This window comes from Branchiostoma lanceolatum, chromosome 5 (genome assembly GCF_035083965.1).
Source record: "Branchiostoma lanceolatum isolate klBraLanc5 chromosome 5, klBraLanc5.hap2, whole genome shotgun sequence".
Classification (NCBI taxonomy): Eukaryota; Metazoa; Chordata; class Leptocardii; order Amphioxiformes; family Branchiostomatidae; genus Branchiostoma; species Branchiostoma lanceolatum.
Window position 1 is genome coordinate 13,447,151 of NC_089726.1, and position 21,081 is coordinate 13,468,231.

Here is a 21,081-nt window from a genome sequence, read left to right on the forward strand (position 1 = left end):
TTAAGAGTATCTATTGTTTTACCAATTTTTTCTCTAATCCTATGGATGATTAAATTAATTTGTGTTTTTACTTCAGCTCCACATCCTCTACTTGAACTTGAAGATGAGGATACAGCCTATGTTGCCATGGCAGCAAGAAGAAGCCAACTACAGAAGCAAGTTCTAAATCTTTACAAGCAGTTCCTCCTTCTCTCTAAGGACAAGCCTGGTCTAGCCAATCACGTCAGAGCCGAATTCAAGAAGAATGCTCAGCTTCCGAAGAGCGACGTTTTGCGTATTGAATTCCTGATCCGCAGAGGCTCACGACAACTGCAAACGTTAAGGACAACGAGCGTACAACAGGTTGGATCTTTTGAGAAAGGCACCTGAACACTTGGGACAAACAAAACTAATGCTGTAATTCTGTGGTTTCGTTACAAAGTTACCAAACCATGAGGCATCTCTTGCAGAGAGCTCTGCAGAGTAGAACATTCTACTGGAATGGACTTTCAAACCTCAGGACTTGTACACAAGGATTCAGACTATATAGCAAATTGGACCAGTTTTGCTACCCTGTAAGTCTAAAGGGGCAGTATTGTCTGAACAAAAGAGATTTTCGTAGTGGATATTTTCAGTCAGCAAATTGTTCTCTATCAAGATCATGCTACAGAAAGGTAACCACAAGTCAGGATTTAAAGAGTGAGAATGAAGAGGTGTTGAAGGATGCTCCTGAAGACTGTCCTGTCTTGGAGGCAGTTTCCTACTGGACCAGGGAGTTTGAAAGAGCAGGGGTACCTGAACCTGATGCATCAGCGGAGTACATAGCAGCACATGTACTGGGGTATAAATCAGTAAGTTGGTACTTTTTGTTTTAAATTATACTGGTTTAATTACACTACATTAAATTTTAAAGATCATTGAGTTGCAATATGCCACTATAATGACTATAAACGATATGCCCATCTTCATACAAAGGAGTCCAAATCATTCTAAGACACAGTAACTGTAGTTGTAGAAGAATGCACTGACACCCTGTATGTATGAATACTGTTACATGTTAGTAAAAGAAATGCATAACTTCTTTGTCCATGTCAAAGACCCATACCCATGTTTTAATTCCTCACGCTCCTGTCCAGTTCAGCCTCATCAGTCCACTTGTACGGAACCTGACAGCAGAGGAAAAGACCAAAGTGTGGAAGCTTTGTGAGAAAAGAATGAATCGGTAAACATGCCTGTTTTTGGCTCGACCATTCAAAGCCTGTCATCAGCAATATATATTTAACACAGGGCTGTCTCCAGGACTCATCCCTCCGTCCCAGGATGGAAATTCGCTTGTCTGGACGGAAAAAAATGTCACCCTGTCCGTCCCAAAAGTTGGAACTTTTTGACATAAGATTGATGAAAATGCATTTTTGTAGGCTTAAAATTACAGATTCTACAATGAAAATTAAAACATTGGATCTCAAACAATGGGTGGGACGGAAAAAAATTTAAAACTGGGGACAGCTCTGATTTAATATTAAAAATGCTGCTGTTTTTTCTTTTGATAGACATTAGCAATTTAGTGTAAATCTGACATTACATATTGGCTATTTTATCATATACACATGTATACAAGACTGTGAGACTATTTGTATTATTTTAGCTGCATTTATCATAAACACAAGATGAAAGTGCTACATGACGATAGTTCCCTCCGTTCCTTACAGTATGCCCATACAGTACATACTTGGTGAGTGGGACTTCAGGGACCTCAACCTTGTCATGAGACCTCCAGTCTTTATTCCCAGGCCTGAGACAGAGGTAGATGTTAACCCCACAGTAATTGTGTTGTTGACACCACATTTTCACACTCTGTTGCTTCCAAGTGGCAATAAATCTGTATTTGTTCCATGTGGAGGTACATGTAACACTGTGCAAAATGTAACGGTTGCAGATGATTCTTGTCTCCTGCAGAATCTTAATTGCGATACAATGTACAGTTGATGATCAAACTCTTCCTGTTTCCCCATCTGTGCCAGGAGCTTGTAGAACACCTGTGGTTGTACCTGCAGGAGGACCTGACCAGGGAGGAGGAGGACCTGGATGTCCTGGAGGTGGGCTGTGGGAGTGGAGCCATCTCCCTGTCTCTACTGCAGGAGTTCCCACAGGTACAGGGCTTACTGGAATTTGTGGCAGTTATCTTTATCTTAGCAAGCCACACTGTCCTTACCTCAGGATTTACATTCCAGTTAATAGCAATATTATTAGGGATGTAACTAAGGCTCAACTGGTAGCAACCTCACAGTTGACCTCCTGGTTCCAATGAATTGCTAACTGTGAGACCCCGCTTCAATCCTGGGTCAGGACATCTCTGCTGGAGCAGCAAACGTCTTTCAGAAGTGATGTAAAATGGGGGTCCTGTTTTCAAGAAGGACTCAGTGCTAGCAACACCTCCCTGTAAAGATACCCTGCTACTGAAACAGCAAGGAAACTTGCTGCCCTCTGTGCCACTAGGTACTAAAACGGTCTGATCTAACCAACAAACAAATAACTATCTGGTTGTGTCTGCAATACTTTTATCAACTATAAATTATCTTGTTTCAGGCATGTTGTACTGCTGTTGATGTGACAAAAGAAGCTGTGGAACTCACTCAGCACAATGCTGAAAGGTAAAATTGCAACATTTTTTTGGTCAATAACGAAAGCTGTATTGACATCAATTTTGGGCAAAAGTGCTTTGAAGCTGATTGTATTTTTTCTACAATGTACAGGTTGGGACTTGGTGACAGGCTTGATGTAAAACAAATGCAGTTCAACACTTCAGGTAAATGTTTCACAAATTCTCTTAAATAGTTGTTGATATTGTTAGAAATAACATTTTGGAGGCTATTTTTGTTCTCTTTTAGGCCACATTATTGTCTTAAGTCCTAACAGTTTATCTTGTCATCTTTTTCTAGCTGATTTGGGGACTAAATTTGATGTGATAGTCAGCAACCCTCCCTACATCTGGACACAGGATATGGAAACCTTGGAACAGGAAATAGTGGGGTAAGATGTTAAAATGCTGTTGTTAGGCTACACCTTTTCCTATGACATTTCTTCTAATGCTAATTGTATATAATAAACTGAAGCATCGGCCAACTAGCCTGGGTGGAATCCAATTTACCCTCGGGGGAGCAAGTACAGGAGCCCCAGTAGTAAATTGGATGGCAGTCAGGCTATGGGCCAAGTTTTATCATTGATAATTTGTACTTATGTCTTCCCAAGGTATGAGAATCACTGTGCACTCCATGGTGGAACAGATGGAATGGGGCTGATAAGGGACATCATACATATAGGACACAGGCTACTCAAACCTGGGGGGTGAGTTGAGATGTTCTGTCTAACATTTTATGCAATAGCGAAGTCCACATGTAGACATGTGTCCTTACTACTCATTTGTGTGCAAGAGTACATTTTGAGTCATTCATGACATGACAACAGTAGATGGAAATGAATGACTGGAAGCAATTTGCTGTTTCATATGCAGATCTATTTGGCTGGAAGTTGATCCTCGTCATCCAGACATGATACAAACCTACCTCAACAACCACCTGCAGTACCAGCTACAGCTGACAGGAGTCTACCAGGACTTCAATAACAGGTAAAAAGCAACTTGTATTTCACTTTGTTTGACAGTTTCTTCAAAGTCACACAATAAAGCAATCAATGTTGCTGTATGTATTTAAAAACTGAAACAATCGCTAAAATAGATACTTTTCTTGTTCAATAGTCTTATTTATTTTTTCCTTATGCTGAAGACGTTGACCATTTTGCTCAGAATTACATTACTTTGATATGTAAAAGAGTAGGTATGTTATAGAAGTCTAGCAGATCTTATAGATCTTACAAATGTCTTTTTTTTCAGACCCAGATTTTGCTGCTTGGAGCTAAGAGAGTGATTGACAGATCTACAGGTCACATATACATGAATAAAGGCTTTTGGGTCACAATGATATACAACGATTATGCACATGTACAGTTATAAGAAAAATCTTATTTTGCGTTGGAATGATATTTAGAGACACATGTATAATTTCACCTCAGAGGTGCAATCTGTTGAGCAATTGAAGTAACAATAAGACACTTAGATTCCTGAGATCCAAGTGGATAAAAAGGCAACTTCAATTGTACATCTCATAGTAGTTATTCTTTGCTGCAAAATCACATTGAAACATTTAACTACAACAGCATCAAGGGCTAATTACCAGAATTGTAGTACAGAGGTTACATTACAGCACATCACTTCATTTTTTCTCAGAAAATTTTTAAGCAGGTAAGTAATATGACATGCTTCTTAGTTCTTACACAAAAATTTGAAGTGTACAATATATAAACATATCTATGGCATTGATGCTGAGTGTGTGTTTTTGAATGTTACAAAGAGAATTGTAGAACGTAATGACAGGTTTTGATTTTAACATCCCAGTCCAGTGGATTGAGCAATTACTTATGGCCATAGTTCCATTTGTGAAACTAAACCTTCATTTTGACAAACTAATGTCAACAAACAGATACCCTCGTCAGCTGCAATAAGTCATTGACTGATCTTATATTCAGGACAAAAGGCACATAGTTGGTATAGATGCCATGCTGTATCCTGGTCTAATTTTGTCATTACCAGCTGGCCTTGTGTTGCAAATTCAAGATTAACACTAGATATCGTAACAAAAAGAATTGATTCTAAAATGTTCAACCCCTTGGCTCTTATAAAAGAAACTTGTACACATCTTCACCTATGCTAACTTCATGCATACTGTGAATCAGGTTTCCTACTGTGGCCTTTCTTCCCTGTTTTTCTTTCCATTTACACAGCATGTCAAATATCTGTGCATGTACATTGTTCTTATTGTCCTCTTTGAATTTGTAGAGTTCGGACTTTTTGAAGTCCAGTTCTATGGCCAGTTTTTCCCACTCAGCACCAAGTTTGTCGGCTAACTTGTTCAGTTCCTTCTCTGTCAGGATCTCCTTCACCCTTGGGGAGTCCTGTAGGTTCATCCTCGCCATTTTGTCCTCTAGCACATCCTCTGTGGGGAACAGGAGACAGCAACAGTTTACACATTGTTAGATGGAAAATGTGAGCAATGGATTTGTTTTTGTAAGGGGGATGCTACATCGTCATGGTTACCAGTGGTTCCAGAAATTTTGTCTGATTTCAGCCACATACATGCAGCTATACACACATCATCAGCAACACCATCTGCTGGTGATACCAGTAGTGCTTTTTTTTTTTCAAAAGGTTTTTGGGACCTACACTAAAATACCATTCATGTTTCTACACATTTCTATCAACCCTCTGAAAGGACATTGTACTCGATATATTTCAAAAATTTCAATTATAGTTATGCTTTTTCTTTTTCAATAGGTGGTACTGTACATCCGTGTGACTGTGTACATAGGGATCCATTTGTCATCAAGAGCATTACCAAGCCACAAATCATGTCTCTGTGGATCAGTATGATTTAGAAGTGAAGTCTAGAAATACTTGTCACACCTTGACACTGTACAGCTGTAGTTGTTCCCCCTCTCCTCTGGTCTTGCTCCAGTAGATCTTTACTCAGCCAGTCATAGAGTTCCTCCAAGGACTTACAGAACATCTACATGTACATAGAACCAACATCACTGCCAAGTTTACAACGCCCTAGTACACTTTAGGAAACAAGCATTTTCAATTAGTGTTTCAAAAACTGAAGACATTTCACATCAAAATATCACATACTCCTTGCTTCCATACATTGTATGTAAGACTGTGCCATAAGACCTGTAATTGAACAGTTTCTGCCTCTCCTCATCCCTTCCATTTTGAAGCATAGTTCAGTCTGCCTCCTCCTGAACTTTCAAATGGAACAGCTAGCCCATTTCATCCAAGAAAGAGTAATGGGATTGAGCTGTAATTTTCTTAAGTAACCTCATTACATAGCATAAGTTTTGATTTCTTTCTTTGCTTCTGTATAACCCAGACAATACATCCAAAAAAAGATACATTTTGTACATACCATCCCTTAGGTGGCCAGTTTAATTCAAACACTATAATTACCAGACATATCATCATTTAAGTTTTCGTATGTCAGAAAAGCCAAATCTACTCAAACAAAAGTTAAAGATGACCATGAAGTTGATCCGTACCATGAACGCCTTAGGTCCCCTGGTCACCAGTGTGTCCAGCAGCTGCTCTACCCGGCCATGACTGGTTTTCTCTGCCATGATTTCCTCCACCATGGTGTCGGTCAGAACGTCCTCCTGAAAGATAGAATGTAACAATAGTTAAATAATGGCAACTTCAAGGATTTGGCAGGTTTTGTATCATAATAATACAATGGTTACTCATGTATGTAAAAGCATACATACTTATAAAGGAAAGGCATAATAGCAACCATAACAACTCTGTTTATATTTTAAATGTCTTTTGGGCTAAATAGACGAGATATACAAAGTTGGAAATGCCCATATGTTCAGAATAAGTCGACCAGACAATTAAGTGTATTCACAGAATTGTAAGCTTGTGAATTGTAAAATGAAAAGTAATATTAATAGCTTTAAAAGGTGTTGAGAAAAAATGATATCAACATGCAGAATATCCAATCTTACTATGTGTGCAGCTACTATTGATATCACACTGCTATGATACTTTCTGCGTGCCCTGTCACCAGTCCCGGATCCCTTCAGTAAGAAATGGCAGATTGGATTAATTGATTAAGGACCATGTGCCTCCTGACCAATGGCTGACCTGTATGAGAAAGTTGGTGATGTGCTGCACTTTGACGTTCTTCACCAGCTTCACCCGGTTCCTCCTCAGGATGTCCCGATGTCTCTGCTCCATCTTCAACAACACATGCACATGAATATTGTCACATTCAATCCTTAGTAGTTTAGGGTTTACCATGCTATCGCGTCAAACAAACCAGGTATTTGATGTCCTTGTTCAAACCTCAATTCAAAGAAGAGCGTTTGCTGGGTCACACAAATAAAACTGAAACCATAGTGTAACCCTTGATACTTATCAACTGCCATCATACCAGAACAACAATCTCGTATGTCATGTAGGTTGAAATTTCGTCTGCATCGTCCATAACGTTTTCAGTTTTGTTTACTGTCAACGATCGAGCTGTGGACCAAATCGAAGGAAACAACATTTTCAATACCTTGATTTTATAACTTTTCTGTGCAGCCTTCCTACCACCGTGGTCTCAGCAACGGTAAGAAAATGTCGAAAATCTCAGGGATATCACGTAAAGGACTATATATTTAACAGAAACTGGCAAATACATGCCGTGAACTTCGTCTCCTGGTGGCGGCCAAACCCGGAAGTAAGAAAGTGAGTGCGGGCGGGATAGTTCCCGTCATGCTCAGCGCGAGGTGCACCTGCTACAATCAAATATCTGCCAGCCCATCATTTACATGGACACGGTAGGGCAAGCGTAATCTCCAAGCAGATCTAAACGGTTGCAAATACCGTATCCAACTGGCAAAATGGGTTTTTGTTGCTTGGGTTGCAATAAAAACTCATTTTGCCAGTTGGATATGGTCTTTACAACCGTTAGATCTGCTTGGAGATTAGGGCAAGCGGGAGTAACCCGTTGAAGGGTTTGATACAAATATACAGTGCATGCATAATGTCATGTGTTTGTCACAGCAAAATAGACTCTGCTAGCATAGCTTATGCTACATAACTGTTAACTACAGCGCTTTAAAACATGATTATACATGGCAATTAATGTCACAATCGCTACTTGTATTAATTAGAGTAATAGCCTGAGGGCGATTGTACAGTGAAGGTAAACACTAGCGCTGTTTTGTGTGACAAGCCGGCAGAGTTTTCTCCTATAGAATTGCCACTTCCAATAGTTACTTACAGTGTTCCACAGGGGCACTACGAATTATGCTGTATTTCTGGGTTCAACCATGTGGGTTTAACCAAACGAGAGTTGATTGCTGACACGTGCGTGTAAGCAAATGTATGAATAAAATATATGTGTTAAGCTCTGCTCATCACGCCTCCAGCCCTGAAGAAGTTTGTGGAAGATAAGTCTCTAGGTTCTAAAATGAAATAAGCGCTAAGCCGTTAACATATTTTAGAGACCCAATGTATGTCTGCTTGGTTGCTTGCTAGGTAGAGCTCACAGATAATGCAAGACTCTGAATGCCTGCTCCTCAGTCTGACGTCCTTCATTCAGAACACAAATTTATAAGTATGCAGCAAATGAATTGTCGTAGAATTATGGCAAATAAGACATGCACATAATACTTTCTATCTGGTATCGCCTCTTTTGAAGAGTACATTTTTAACTAGTACGTCCAGTTGAAGCTGATCAACTGTACACTGATGTTTTCTCTCGAACATGTGTGTTACGTCTGTGTATTGGGTATAGCTGGTGTGTTACACTGAAGTACGGTTATACCGGCGGATGTATAGAAACAAATACAGATGTGCATTTCGTGACGTTTTACACATGAAATTGGAAGAAATCAGTCTGACAATCAAAAGCCATTATCGTCCGGGGCTGAGATTGCATTCTATTCATACGTTACATCATGTAATGGAGAACCTGATTTGGCTATATAACATTCAAATTGTGAAGGTAAACAACCAGAAAACAGGGTATTGTGACTTCTTTTGTTACGTTGTACAACATATTACCAAATGTGAAATAACGATCCGTATAAATGATATTGCTTGGCAAAAGTATGCATGCAGCTACTGTGGCGCTATAGAAGCATATAAACTGACTCACACGGAGTTTCTCTATACTGTATCATGTCTGTCCATTGCCTCTTTTAAAAGCCTTTTTCAGTATTCATATATACAAGACAATTTTTGACAGTTCTACAATTGTAGTAGCCTGAGTGTCATCCTGTCTCAGTTCCAGGCTCTACCTTCACATTTGTACCACACAGTTATCACAAAATACAGCGATACAAAATGTATTTCTGTTACCAATAACAACTCACACTTCGTTACATCATTCTGATCTGTAATCAATTACATTGTTTCATTTCACTCATGACATTGTCAACTCTTGATGTGTAAATCTTATCATTTCAGGGACGCCAATCCCATACAATAATACAACAAGCTGAATTAAAAGTCTCAAATAGTTCCCTTTCCACCAAATTTACATGTCCATATCCATGTGTGCAGAGGATCGCACACAACGTCGAGAAACACAAAGACGACATGTCCACGTCACCTAAAAACCCACCGAGGCGTTTGCTTCCTATTTTTGTTTTGCATCCCCAACAAGTGATTGCTTATCCAAAGAAGCTTCATGACATAATCAGTATGAATTAGTTTTTTAAAACTAGTGAATCTTCGCTTGCAGGGGTTCTGTTCAACTTCCGAATATCTCACTGAATACGTCGACGTCACTGGAAAGTTTTAGTCTAGCATTCTGTTTGACACTGGACAGTAGAACCCCCATTTCCACAATGCTTAGCTGGTTGCTATAGGGACGGAACCCACAAGTGTGCAAGAGGACAGCATTACCATGTTTGGAAAAGGCTGGAGAGCCAGAGGAGCCCTCAAACATGACGGAGGTCTGGTAGCTCTCCATGTTAGGGCGCTCCGTGGGCCATTTCTGTGGTTTATCTGGAGGCCCTAGCAGTGTAAGAGCCTTGCTTGTAACATCATCAACACCTACCACTGCACAGAAGTCCACTCTTTTCCTACCTCCATCTGGATGTCCAACAATCACTACGATATCTTCGTTACCAACACCTGCAGCTATCTTGGTACCCAGGGGACGTACGCTTTCTGTTTGCATAGTTTGAGAAACTGCTCTGTCATCAGTGTGGCATATTTCAACAATAGCATAGTCTAATGTATCATCGCAGACGACAGAGATATCAGGTTTGAATGTGAAGGTCAGCCTCTTTGCACCTGTAATGTTGAAATGGACAAGGAACCTTTGTGGGTCAGTAACCTGGCCGCAGCTTTTATTTGCCTCTGCCCAAACATGATTAGCGGTTATCACATGTCTGGGACCAATCAAGAACCCAGAACCACAACCGTTAGGATGTTCTATCAAACAGACTGATTTCATGCTGTCATTGATTGCAGAAAAACCTTCATAATCAATACTGTAGTTAATGGAACTAGAAAAGTTCTCCACACGCTTCTTCAGCGGCGCCTCCCACTCCTTGAGCTTCAGTACCCGGTCCTCTTCTTTCCTGCCACCGCTTGGGTCAGGGGTGAAGTCGACACCAGGATGCGTCTTCTGCACGATGACTGATGCTTCCTTCAACAGCAGAGTCAGCCTGGAAGGGCGCATAAGGACACTGTTGGTGTTTAAAAAAGTCAGAGCTACTATGTTTAAATTGCATTAACAACTAACAACAAGTAGTGGAAAATAACAAGTAGTAGAAAATTCTTCATGAAAAGTTAGCGCCTCAGCAGACTATCGAAGGTACAACCTAGTGACATCCAAGGTTAACTGTGGGTTGCACAGTGTTGCTGTGTTGTCACACTTACTTAGGTACTGTTTAAAAACATAATGGGCAACTGTCCTACCTTGGATCAAGTGATGTTCGTGCCGTCGATTCAGGTTCGACAGCCGGCACCAATCCAGTTTCTAGTGAAATAGGAAATAGACTGATGTTGGACATTTTCAACCTCTACCTTGATTACTTGCTTCTCGAATAGTTTTCGTGTTTTATGTTTCTCTCTCTATTTGTCTCTATATTTTGAACGTCGTCGTCGTCCAAAGAAACTTAACCCACATTGTGATGCATTCATTTCTTGCCAGAACATCGCTTGTAATGAGAGCTTTGAAAATAGTTTTGGATAGTTGGATTTGAGCTAAACTAAGTTATTTCTTAAGTTTCTTACCTGACTGCTTTGGGGGCAGTAAAATTTTGGATGTGTCCTCGTCAATCCCAAATTCACGGAGCTTCTTAACAAGGTTCGTAACGGTGGCGCCTGTTCCAGCCTTCGCTTTCCACATCACCAGCATGGCGAAGATTTGGGACCACACGCTGTGGGTGTGTTGTGCCTTGCACCTGAACACCTCCGCTTTCGTCAATCCCAGAAATATGGCTAGGTTTTCCCAGTCCGCACCTACAGTTGAAATACAATCGTATGTTGTTTCATACGACACTATCACAGTATCACTAAAGTTAGAGAATCAGTTGTGACTAAAGATAATTTTTTGTATTATGATTTAACAACATTCCGTGCTAATCGTTCATCTCTTTACTACCGACAATTTTGCCCAACCGTTAAAACTAATCCCCCCACTTCTACTTTTTAGGCAATATTATCAATACCAACCTAACTTAGCAGCCAGGTTGTTGAGTTGCTTCTCTGTCACACGATCTGAGAGAGTCATCTTTGCGACATCTTGAGATAGTTGATGTGCCACTGTTTGTCATAAAAACAAACAAATGAAACGATGATCATGAATGCGTGGCACTGGATACAGACCCTTTGTAAACTATTGGTGTAACTTCTGCACATTAAATTCTGAGGGGAAACGACTTTTACATAAACGAAAAACAATACTAGTCCTGAGAAGAAATAGCAGGGACAACCTCTAAGGGACCAGAGGCCAGGGGGAGCATAAACAGCCAGCTGAAAGACATAACTCTGTAAATATAAAATCTGGATGACATGAACGAAAGAGCAGTCGAAGTCCCACCTGTTATCAATTGGGTGTGTTATGGTTAAGATCAAAGTCAAACTCTTTGCCTGATACTAATGTAGCGTAACCTCCCAGCCCCAATGGGGCCCCAGAGAAATAGACTTAGATAACCTTGTCATATGTAAATAAATATGTATATATATATATATCATGTGTCGGAAAACGTTTGGAAGACGTATCAAAGATGTTTTGTTTCGAAACAATTTGCGTAATTTTACTATGTTTTGCACCAGACATTTTACTTTGTCTGCAGGTGCCAGCCCACACACTGTTTACCTAAGCTTATTAGGCACACGGGCCAAGCTTCGCGGCAACAAAAGTGAAACCAAATTCTAACGCCTAATTGTTACATTATTCAACATTCAGCAGTTACTTACTTTTGCTTCTCAATGTTTCCTAGCTCTTCGTTGGACTTCCTTCGGAAATGTTTTGCTATAGTGGCTATAGCGTGACTTTCTATACTGAAGGGGACAGGACTGTAAGATGAATAATGTCCCGCCCAACAAGGAAGTTGTTGATGTGTACACCTGGTTTACCCCCAAAAAATGTAAGCAGCTTTTCCGGTTCCTCCTTCATCAAAATCTAGTAATCCTAGCACGGCTGCTGGTGATTTCTCCTAACGTTAAACGTTGGATAACAGCGGTTCAAGCAGGTAGATTCTTCTCGAATACTCTCCAGAAGAAAGTCTGCACGGCTTTCAATGGGGCAACTGTCTGAGACACCTGCCTAGCCGAGCCTATTCTAACAATAAGCAAGCCTACCATTGGTCGACAGTTTAGAGTAAATAGCTACGCTAGCCAATCATGGAGCCGATTACATTGAGTTGTGCAACAGGTGGAGTTGACCTCTGAGGTCAAGGTACCTTTTTGTACTGGGGAGTCAAATGGAATTAGATAGCGTCACTCCGTGTAACTACATGTATGCACGCAACCAAAGTGTTGCGGGGTTTGAAATAACTGCACAGTCAATACCATGGGGACTATGGGGTAAAATGCATGCAAAACTTCTTTCAGCTCCTGTGTTTTATGACTAACACAGTGGAAACTTCACGATCTTATAATGTACTGAGCAGAATCGAAAACAACTTCTATTGTTTAAGTTCCGTTTATTGATATATCATTCAACTACACAAATCATTTTGCCTCATTTTGAGAAAGACAGCATTCCCAATCTGGCTGGAAATGTATCATCTACAGATATATCAAGACATATCCGGTAGTGTAAATATCACAAAGGGTTACGTGGAAAGGTGCTTGTACATTTAGTTTTACTTTGCTTTGTTTTTGTTTTGCTTTATGTTCTATCAATATGAAATTAAATTGCATAGGGCACCAGGCTACTGACTATTAGTTGAAAAAAATGTATATGAAAAACCACCACCATCAGAATATATGACTGTGTACAAGATCATAATTGGACTTCAGGCACTTATCCACCCGATACTATGCCCTGATCGCAACTTTGACTCCTCTTAACAATATTTGTTTATTTCACAATAGATCTAATTTTTCTTGTTCGATGCCGTAGTCTTCAAGCTTGTCCACTAGCTCCCTCACAGTTGCGTTCGTCCCTGTATCTGTATCTGTATCTATATAGCCGGTATAACCGCCATCAGGCGTAACACACCAGCTTCGCAGGCACGCGGCGCGCAGCAGCTGGTCATATTACACCAAACGGTCTGTTACACCTAGTCTTGTCCCTTGTCTGGCTTTCCAAGAGATTAACATGGAGAAGGCCCGAGACCTCATACTGAAGGGGTTTTCTGCCTTGAACCTGTCCACTTCAGCCATCTTCATGTCCAGGTGTATGGCCAGATCTTCCCACTCTAAACCTGGACATAGATGAGAAAGTCTATTGTAAATGTGCAGACGTCATTCACAAATGTTATTTGTCCATCAGATTAACCGCTGCCGTCCCTTCTACCGAGACTTGAAATCTAACTAGCATTTGGTACACCAACGAGTAGGAATCATGATTTGCTGAGATCAAGGACATATATAATGTCCTTGCTGAGATATGGTAACAAAGCGAATAAACATTCTCCTGCAATATTTAGGATATAGTCAAGCGGATCCAAAGCATGAAGGAAACTGAGCAGAAAGGTTTTGGTAGCATTCTCAGTAAAAGTTACTAAAGCAGAGCAACTTTCACTTGTATCTAGTTTACCATAAGTATACACTCAGGTCATGTAGTTTCTACTGACCCAACTTTCCAGCCAAGACGTTCAGCTGTTTCTCAGTGACCCGCTTGTTGGCGACTTCAGGAGGGACGAACATGTGCTCAGTACACCGGGTAAGGTGCATGGTCTGCACGGTACGTGTATCATCTTCTTCAGGGTCGCTTGTTTGTTGCAAGGACGACCTTGTTTCTTGTAGGGGATACCGTGCATCATTTGGAGTGATGTATACGTCATTCCCTGGGCTTCTTTGTTTCCGAAAGCACTCTTCTTCCTTTTTCAGATCGTCATACAGCCATGGATACGGGTCTTCCAGCGACTCCAAAAACACACGGAAGGCACTGGAGCCCCGGGAAACAAGGATGCTCAACAGTTTTTCCACTTGCATCTTGGTCCCTGGTTGTGCTCTTACCAGCTCCAGGTCGTTAAAGTCTAGGATATCCTCCTGTATCAAGTGATCCATGACATCGTCCGGCCTAAGGTCCCTGGTGAGCTCTTTGTACTTCCTTTTCAGGATTTTCCTATGCCTCTCCTCCATAGTTTTACTGACTCGGATAACAACAGTATTCAAAGTAATTAATTGGCAGGAAAGGAACACCGTGAAAACTGAAGGGTAGGTTGAAATTTAGTTCCTCCTTGAATTGAGGACAAGCCAACAATTTACCTTCCGCTCTTCGACGTATAAAGTCCTATTTAAGCGTGGCGCCGTTGGCTGAGTTATTGAGTGAGTCAATTTTCTAGTTATTAGAACAATAGATGCATCGCCAGTGTTGCCGCAACATGAGTTTTACCTTGAGTCCCAACACATACCTCTGGCTGTGAGCTTCCTGTGGCAGGTGACCTTTCGTAAATGTTGACACATTGGAAACAGGCAGTCAAGTTACCGTCATGCACCGGGCAGGACAATGAAAGCCCTCTAAATACGTTTCTATGATACTAGTAGCGTAGTGGAAACTGCTAGTAGCACGTCTACACGGTGTATTGCAAATGGATACCTTTTAATTTGTGACCATTTTCAAAGTCCACTTTACTTGTGAGGCATATGTGTTGACTCTTGTCTCTCATGTACAGGAACATTTGACGTTTCATAGTCTACAGTCAACCGCTTGTAGACACAAACAAAGCTGTGTGGTTTCCAGTTAATAAATTCAAACATTTTTGCAGGTAAAGATAAAATTGTGATTTGTTATGAACACCGGTTTACATAGGACGCACAACACAGGATATCGCTTCCACGGCATTATTTATTTCATTTTGAAAATGGGTTAGGAAATAACATATAATTTCGAGGGCCTTCATTACATCTTATCAATGTAAGAACATTAAACGGCACATGAAGACTTACACTACGGGATAATGAATGTCTTAGCGAGTCTTTAAGGTCGGTATGATACGGTAGTTTCCAGCCACCCGATGATGCATATGATTTTAATCGAAAGACCTTAATCTGCTTGAACTTTTGCCACGTCTATGCTAGCCAAGGGTTTCGTGGATTTTATGATTACAAACAAAACATAATGAGATAATTCAACATTTCTTGGTGAGTAACTACCATCTATGATATGGACGTGCGGCAGTGATCAATTGATATTCTGTACTCTGGCACAAGACATGTTATAAATGTGAGTTAGCATTGTAATCATGTAAGGACATAGCAAAGTTCAGTTGATTCAAAATATTTCCAGTATATGCTTTGACTAGAAGAGAAGTATGAACATTTAATCCTCATTTACGTATTTGAATAACAATATAGTAATAGTAATGATAAATCAATAATGTTACTTATTACAGAATGCTGTTTCATGTTATGTCTCTTGAAGCAGAAATTCAAATTTATCCTCATCAATACCAGAACTACGTAGCTCGTGAACGAGCGTTTCAACCGTGGCGTCCCTCCCAGCCTTGGCTTTCCAGGCTACCAGCATAGCGAAAATCTGAGACTGCAGGATGTTGGGGTTTTCTGCCTTGAACCTGTCCACGTCTACCTTCTTCATGCCCAGGTGTATGGTTAGGCTCTCCCACTCTGAACCTGAAGGAAAACAAACAGGAAGAAGTAATACTAGTGTACAAGCAGGGTAATAATGTAAACATGGTCACCTGACCCGGAAAGGGACTCCTCAAGTTTTCACCTTAAATTTCACGTTCCACATTCAACAATTTTTTTTCTCTTGTTAGCATGTTGGCTTATACTGGATATCACATGACAATAAAGTCAGCTACTACCTAACTACACAACAGTGGGCTGTAGCGTTAGGACGTGACATCATGACTAGTATTGTGAAATGGCCCTATGACCTACCCAAGTTTCCCGCCAACTTGTTGAGTTGTAGTTCTGTAACACGACTGTTGGTCCTGTCTGCTTGGGGGTGTTTTGGGGGTACTGGGTCACCTCCCACCGTCAGTCTTTCCATTGTGGCGACCACATCGTCCTTCCCTGTATGATCAGAAACGATAAAGCACACCTTTGAAAAGATATGAAACCTGGTACTGTGTGTCTATTTTCAAAATTCTAAAAGGAAAACGTCCTAGCTGTTCTATATGTGGTGAACTTTGAACAAAATTGTACGACACCGTAATCTTATCAAGCAAGCTGGTGACGAATTCAAGTGACACAGTAGAATGGCAAGAAAATACAAACAAGTGACGTGGATTGTGGATCGGCGTCAATGTCTAACACAGACTTACTTTCGTTTTCAGTGTTAGTAGCTCTCTTTTCTTCTTCCTCGACTTTCCTTGCTTCCTCGGCTAACTTGCCCTGTCCCAGATGTGTCAGCAGTTCGATCAGCAGGCCCAGGTTTCCCTTGCCAATCTGGCCAGCCTCCTCCAACATGATACAGATTTCCTGAGGACTGGCCTTTTCGAGTCTGGCTCGCCCTAGCTTGTCGTCAGCGGTGAGCATGGCTCGGAGGCTCTTCACGTCTCTCTCAACCAGGTTTTCCGATATCTTGTGGTACAGTCGGACACGGGGGGGCAGTAGGCCGGACGACTTGGACGCCATGTTCGTCGTTACCTGTGCACCGCTCGTGTACAGGTGTACAGACCGTACCTTCACTGTGGTCTGTATACCAAAGTGTCTGACCCCTCCCCCGGGCCCCAAACCCGGAAGTGGTCTGCCTCAACTAGAGCTCAAATTACATGTGATCTGTAGAAACTAGAAAGGTCCCAGTGGTAATACCGATCTTTCGAATATTTTCCAAAACTATTTTCGGGCAATCAGTAATAGAGTTTATACATAGAATTCCGCTACATTTCTATGTAACTTTTTTCTGGACATCCACAGCCTTTCGGTGCTGTGACGTTCACATAAACCGTTCAAGTTAATGAATAACATACATGAATTACATACTTCAAATTGTTACTTCACATGTAAAGAAAAAATTGCTGCATTAAATTCATGCAATAAACTGTGCACCATGGCAATCGCGAATACGGTTGTTCCTTCATCCACTGTCCATTTCCACAGCTACTGATATTTGATTAGTTAAGTTAATATACATGTACCTGGTAGCAGTGGAAAGTGACCTCTGGGTCACCTGAGTCGTTCTTTTGTTGTGTTTATAAAAGGTGAAAGGTAAAGTATCATGGCAGGTGGTGTGATCTCTTACACAGGCAAGCTCTGAGACAGTGTCAGGACAATGACCGCAACCTCTCATGGTTAGTTGAAATATTACCTGAAACGTATCGTGAAGAAAACCGCGAATACGAAAAATACAGGTATTTTGATCTTGCAAAAAGAGATTCATTTGACGAGGTCTCCCTGAAACTTTAATCTATTAACAAGGCACAAATTATCTATCACAGATTCACAGCATTGAAACATACTTCAGCAATAATTACATCTTTACCTATTTCATGTATCTGATCTGTGTCCGACTCACTCTTTCAGATGATGCCGTTAGCATTGCCATAAATCATGGTAAATCATTGAGAATTTGGTTCTTACAATTAGTACTGTTGTGTTATGTGTCATCTACATTCTGAAGTACTGTTATGGGCTTTCATCATTACAAGTATTATACATTTCAGTTTCCCAAGTATTCTCATACACCATTCATCATCGTCTCACATTTATTTCAGTTGCTTTGACATGTCGGATATTTTCCAACATGAAGTAATTAGGAAGTATCACTAAATATGTATGTATATAAGGACATTTGTTGTCGTTGTTTATCGATGAAGTGAGAAAACTACATGATGTAACAATTTATGGCAGCATTAATTGTCCACAGAATTAGAAAGGCACAAACATATTCTCTCTCTCTCTCTCTCTCTCTCTCTCTCTCTCTCTCTCTCTCTCTCTCTCTCTCTCTCTCTCTCTAGATCTAGATGTTTCTAGATCTCTCTCCAGATCTCTCTGCGGACTTCATATATCCGGCTTCACACGACTGATCTAACTTGTCTGAGTTAAAAACTTAAAATCCAGTCCAACGCCAAAGTCCTCCAGACTGCGGATCAGTGTTCCCACCGTGGCAGCGCCCCCTCTCCTGGCCCTCCAGGCCATGAGCATGGAGAAGATCTGTGACCTGGTGTTGTAGGGGTTGTCTGCCTTGAACCTGTCCACATCTGCCTTCGACAGGTCCAGGTGTATGGCCAGGTTCTCCCACTCGTGCCCTGGATAAACATAAGGAAACTTTGTTACTATTTTACCACCGACTCCAGGATGACAACTAGAGACAACACCAATACACCAGTAATAAACGTTCGCCAAAGACCTGGACATTGAAAGCATCAGGGGTTTAGCGCCTGAGTGCACAACTGTCTTCTGGTGCAGTGGTCAAGATCATACTAGTGTATCAACATTGGAAATTGTACAGGGAAATTGTATATTTACTTATACTATGTTGCACTGAAAATACCACACTTGAATCTCGATAATTGTATTTCAGCAGTCAGTGACGTCTGACGCCTGACGTCTTTGACAGTTGGAATTGTATGCACATAAGTAGAAATTAAAGTTGAGATTGAGGCTCTCTTGTTGCCTGGTACAACTCCTTTCCCTCCCTTACACTAGGCAGTCAGAGCCAGGCACATAGTTTAGATGGACACACACTGCGTAAAAAAGTCGGAAATGACTCACCTAACTTTCCAGCCAAGACGTTAAGCTGTTTCTCTGTGACGCGATTGCTGTCGACTTTAGGTGGGACCTCAAATCGGGTGTGTTGGTTGCTGAGTTGCATGTTTCCCATCTTCCGGGTGACCTTTTCCTCGTCTGCATGGTCACAGAATAACGATTTTGTAAAAAGAAAATAACATAAGCTAAATGCACGCATTACGCTGAAATGACAGAATCTTTTAAATTTTGTATGCTTTCATCAATCATATCGTTAAACCGGTATGCCAAGTTATGTTTCTTACCTGTCAATGGAGGTTCAGACCCACCGGCAGTCCCCTGTACCACTGCTTTCTCTCTTGTCTGTGTACCTGGCTGGGGCGGTCGCTTCACACATGTTTGCTCTTCAGGTATCAATGGTTGGTTAGGAGATGGCTTTTCCGTCTCCTGGAAAGGCTGCCTCGCATCACTGGTGCTGGTGTTCTCGTCTTGTTTCGGTGCCGGCTGTTGTGGTTGTCTCGCTGACTCCTCGTCTGCTTTCTTCAGGTCCTTGTGTAGCCAAGGGTACCGCTCTTCAATCGATTCCAGGAACACACCAAACGCCCTGGGACCGCGGGTGAGGAGGATGCTCAACAGTTTCTCCACTTGTAGCTTGTTCACTTTTTGGGCTCTCACCAGTTCAATGTCATTAAAGTCAAAGACGTCCTCTTGTATTAGATGATCCATGATATCGTCCGGCCTGAGGTCCCGGGTAAGGTCTTTATATTTCTTCTTCAAGATTTTCTTGTGCCTCTCCTCCATTCTTGTACTTCCTACAACATCGAAAGACACAGAATTTAAGTCTAACAGCATCAATTCACTTGCAGGCTGGTCAGAGATGAGTGGAAGAAACTTCAACTCGATTCGTCTCGGTGATCGAACCCGGAAGTAACTTATTTACTTCATTTATGCTTTTATCTTATGTATTGGAAAACACGACCGAGCGTTATATTTTGACTGGAAACAAATGGGAAAGAAAACACGAAACTACCCCACCTTTTGGCACACACGTCTTGTAAGTACTTCCTGTACTGCTCCTTAAGTTCGGGATTCCCCGTTAGTCAGTTACCCTTAATAGACGACCTTTTGTTGACACCTGCGCGAAGGTGCAATACCCGTCATGCACCGGGCGGCGTAAATGAAAACACGCCAGGGCGACTGTCTGCATGTTGGGGGGACTTTCTTTTGCGTTCTTTGCCACAAATACGGCAGTTGTGGCGCCATTGGTTATCGCATAGGTTTAGGCCCTCATCGATTCTGCTCATTGGATAACCTATGATGTTGTCAACCAATAGTTTACCCTAGGACCATTGCAGGGTAGCCTTTCCTGTGCATGTAATGCGTACCTGGCCATCCAAAATGAACAGGTCTTTTGAGGTCTACAAATGTAAAGGCGGAATTCCATGAGTTCAGCAGACATGGATTTATCCTTGTATACGTTTTGCTTCTTTACACTCATTTACAATTAGCTAAATGTAAAAAAAAACATCATGTATCACACAGACAAAAGGTTTCTTGATATAACGTTATATACTGTAATTCTTGTTTCTTTCACTGTAACTTTATGTTCACTGTTTTCACTGTCACCTCTGTACCGTGAACTTATCATCACCGTGAAAAACCTTTATACATATTCTCACATTGATGGAATGTTTAATAGTTTTTTTTATTTTTTTTTTTTTTATTTCGATTTACCACATTTTGTGGAAGGATTGACATAACAGGTGAACTATCACCTTTTCAAGATGTCAACCCAGACCGGACTGTAAGATTTGGACCATCGCACACCGGGGCATGCCCCTACTCTTTTTCGAAATGTGTGGTGGGTTCTTTAACGTGCGCGGGGTGTGGCTCTCCCCAAACATGGGACCTCCATTTAACGTCCTATCCGAGGGACTTCCCTAACCCTAGATGAGCTAGGTACTCATTTACACCTGAGTGAAGTGAGGAAAGTCGTGTTAAGTGCCTTTCCCAAGGGCACAACGTCGGGGCGCAAATTCGGACATGTCTCTGGGCACAACCCGGGATTAGATCCCGGGTCCCATTGTTTGACAGCCACGCGCTCTACACTTGCGCCACACGACGCCACGTTTTTGCCTACCTTAACATTTACTAAACATCACAATACAATATTTAACTTCTATGAGAATGGTTTTGACTTTTGACACAAAAATAGATGA

At 41.3% G+C, this 21,081-nt stretch overlaps 6 protein-coding genes across 7 annotated transcripts; 1 reads left to right on the plus strand and 5 right to left on the minus strand.

The window, feature by feature from the left end:
* Nucleotides 1-309: 309 nt before the first annotated feature.
* Nucleotides 310-3,963, plus strand: LOC136435274 (MTRF1L release factor glutamine methyltransferase-like). The gene is made up of 10 exons (XM_066428597.1): nucleotides 310-830; nucleotides 1,116-1,201; nucleotides 1,689-1,782; nucleotides 2,001-2,129; nucleotides 2,566-2,630; nucleotides 2,733-2,785; nucleotides 2,919-3,009; nucleotides 3,229-3,324; nucleotides 3,491-3,604; nucleotides 3,869-3,963. Exons 1-10 carry the CDS (start codon nucleotides 432-434, stop codon nucleotides 3,900-3,902), a joined length of 1,161 nt encoding a protein of 386 aa, XP_066284694.1. The 5' UTR covers nucleotides 310-431; the 3' UTR covers nucleotides 3,903-3,963.
* On the minus strand, nucleotides 3,472-7,329 carry LOC136435283 (death domain-containing protein CRADD-like). Its single transcript, XM_066428608.1, has 5 exons — nucleotides 7,143-7,329; nucleotides 6,728-6,820; nucleotides 6,127-6,240; nucleotides 5,495-5,597; nucleotides 3,472-5,027 (listed from the first exon to the last, which is right to left on the minus strand). The coding sequence occupies exons 2-5, from the start codon at nucleotides 6,818-6,820 to the stop codon at nucleotides 4,708-4,710; spliced, it is 630 nt and encodes a 209-aa protein (XP_066284705.1). The 5' UTR covers nucleotides 7,143-7,329; the 3' UTR covers nucleotides 3,472-4,707.
* Nucleotides 7,330-8,488: 1,159 nt separating this feature from the next.
* On the minus strand, nucleotides 8,489-12,375 carry LOC136435273 (uncharacterized). The gene is made up of 5 exons (XM_066428596.1): nucleotides 12,014-12,375; nucleotides 11,267-11,356; nucleotides 10,826-11,053; nucleotides 10,508-10,568; nucleotides 8,489-10,254 (listed from the first exon to the last, which is right to left on the minus strand). Coding segments are annotated over exons 1-5 (1,305 nt in total). The 5' UTR covers nucleotides 12,015-12,375; the 3' UTR covers nucleotides 8,489-9,329.
* A 337-nt stretch (nucleotides 12,376-12,712) lies between these two features.
* On the minus strand, nucleotides 12,713-14,725 carry LOC136435280 (death domain-containing protein CRADD-like). Its single transcript, XM_066428605.1, has 3 exons — nucleotides 13,840-14,725; nucleotides 13,332-13,467; nucleotides 12,713-13,202 (listed from the first exon to the last, which is right to left on the minus strand). Exons 1-3 carry the CDS (start codon nucleotides 14,348-14,350, stop codon nucleotides 13,127-13,129), a joined length of 723 nt encoding a protein of 240 aa, XP_066284702.1. The 5' UTR covers nucleotides 14,351-14,725; the 3' UTR covers nucleotides 12,713-13,126.
* A 313-nt stretch (nucleotides 14,726-15,038) lies between these two features.
* LOC136435282 (FAS-associated death domain protein-like) lies at nucleotides 15,039-17,256 on the minus strand. Its single transcript, XM_066428607.1, has 3 exons — nucleotides 16,498-17,256; nucleotides 16,112-16,246; nucleotides 15,039-15,841 (listed from the first exon to the last, which is right to left on the minus strand). The coding sequence occupies exons 1-3, from the start codon at nucleotides 16,808-16,810 to the stop codon at nucleotides 15,618-15,620; spliced, it is 672 nt and encodes a 223-aa protein (XP_066284704.1). The 5' UTR covers nucleotides 16,811-17,256; the 3' UTR covers nucleotides 15,039-15,617.
* Nucleotides 17,257-17,862: 606 nt separating this feature from the next.
* On the minus strand, nucleotides 17,863-20,026 carry LOC136435279 (death domain-containing protein CRADD-like). 2 transcript variants are annotated; one of them, XM_066428603.1, is made up of 4 exons: nucleotides 19,898-20,026; nucleotides 19,168-19,674; nucleotides 18,890-19,021; nucleotides 17,863-18,423 (listed from the first exon to the last, which is right to left on the minus strand). In XM_066428603.1, exons 2-4 carry the CDS (start codon nucleotides 19,661-19,663, stop codon nucleotides 18,203-18,205), a joined length of 849 nt encoding a protein of 282 aa, XP_066284700.1. In that variant the 5' UTR covers nucleotides 19,664-19,674; nucleotides 19,898-20,026; the 3' UTR covers nucleotides 17,863-18,202. The 2 variants fall into 2 exon arrangements, with proteins under 2 accessions (XP_066284700.1, XP_066284701.1); XM_066428604.1 differs by having other exon boundaries at nucleotides 19,893-19,994.
* Nucleotides 20,027-21,081: the final 1,055 nt, after the last annotated feature.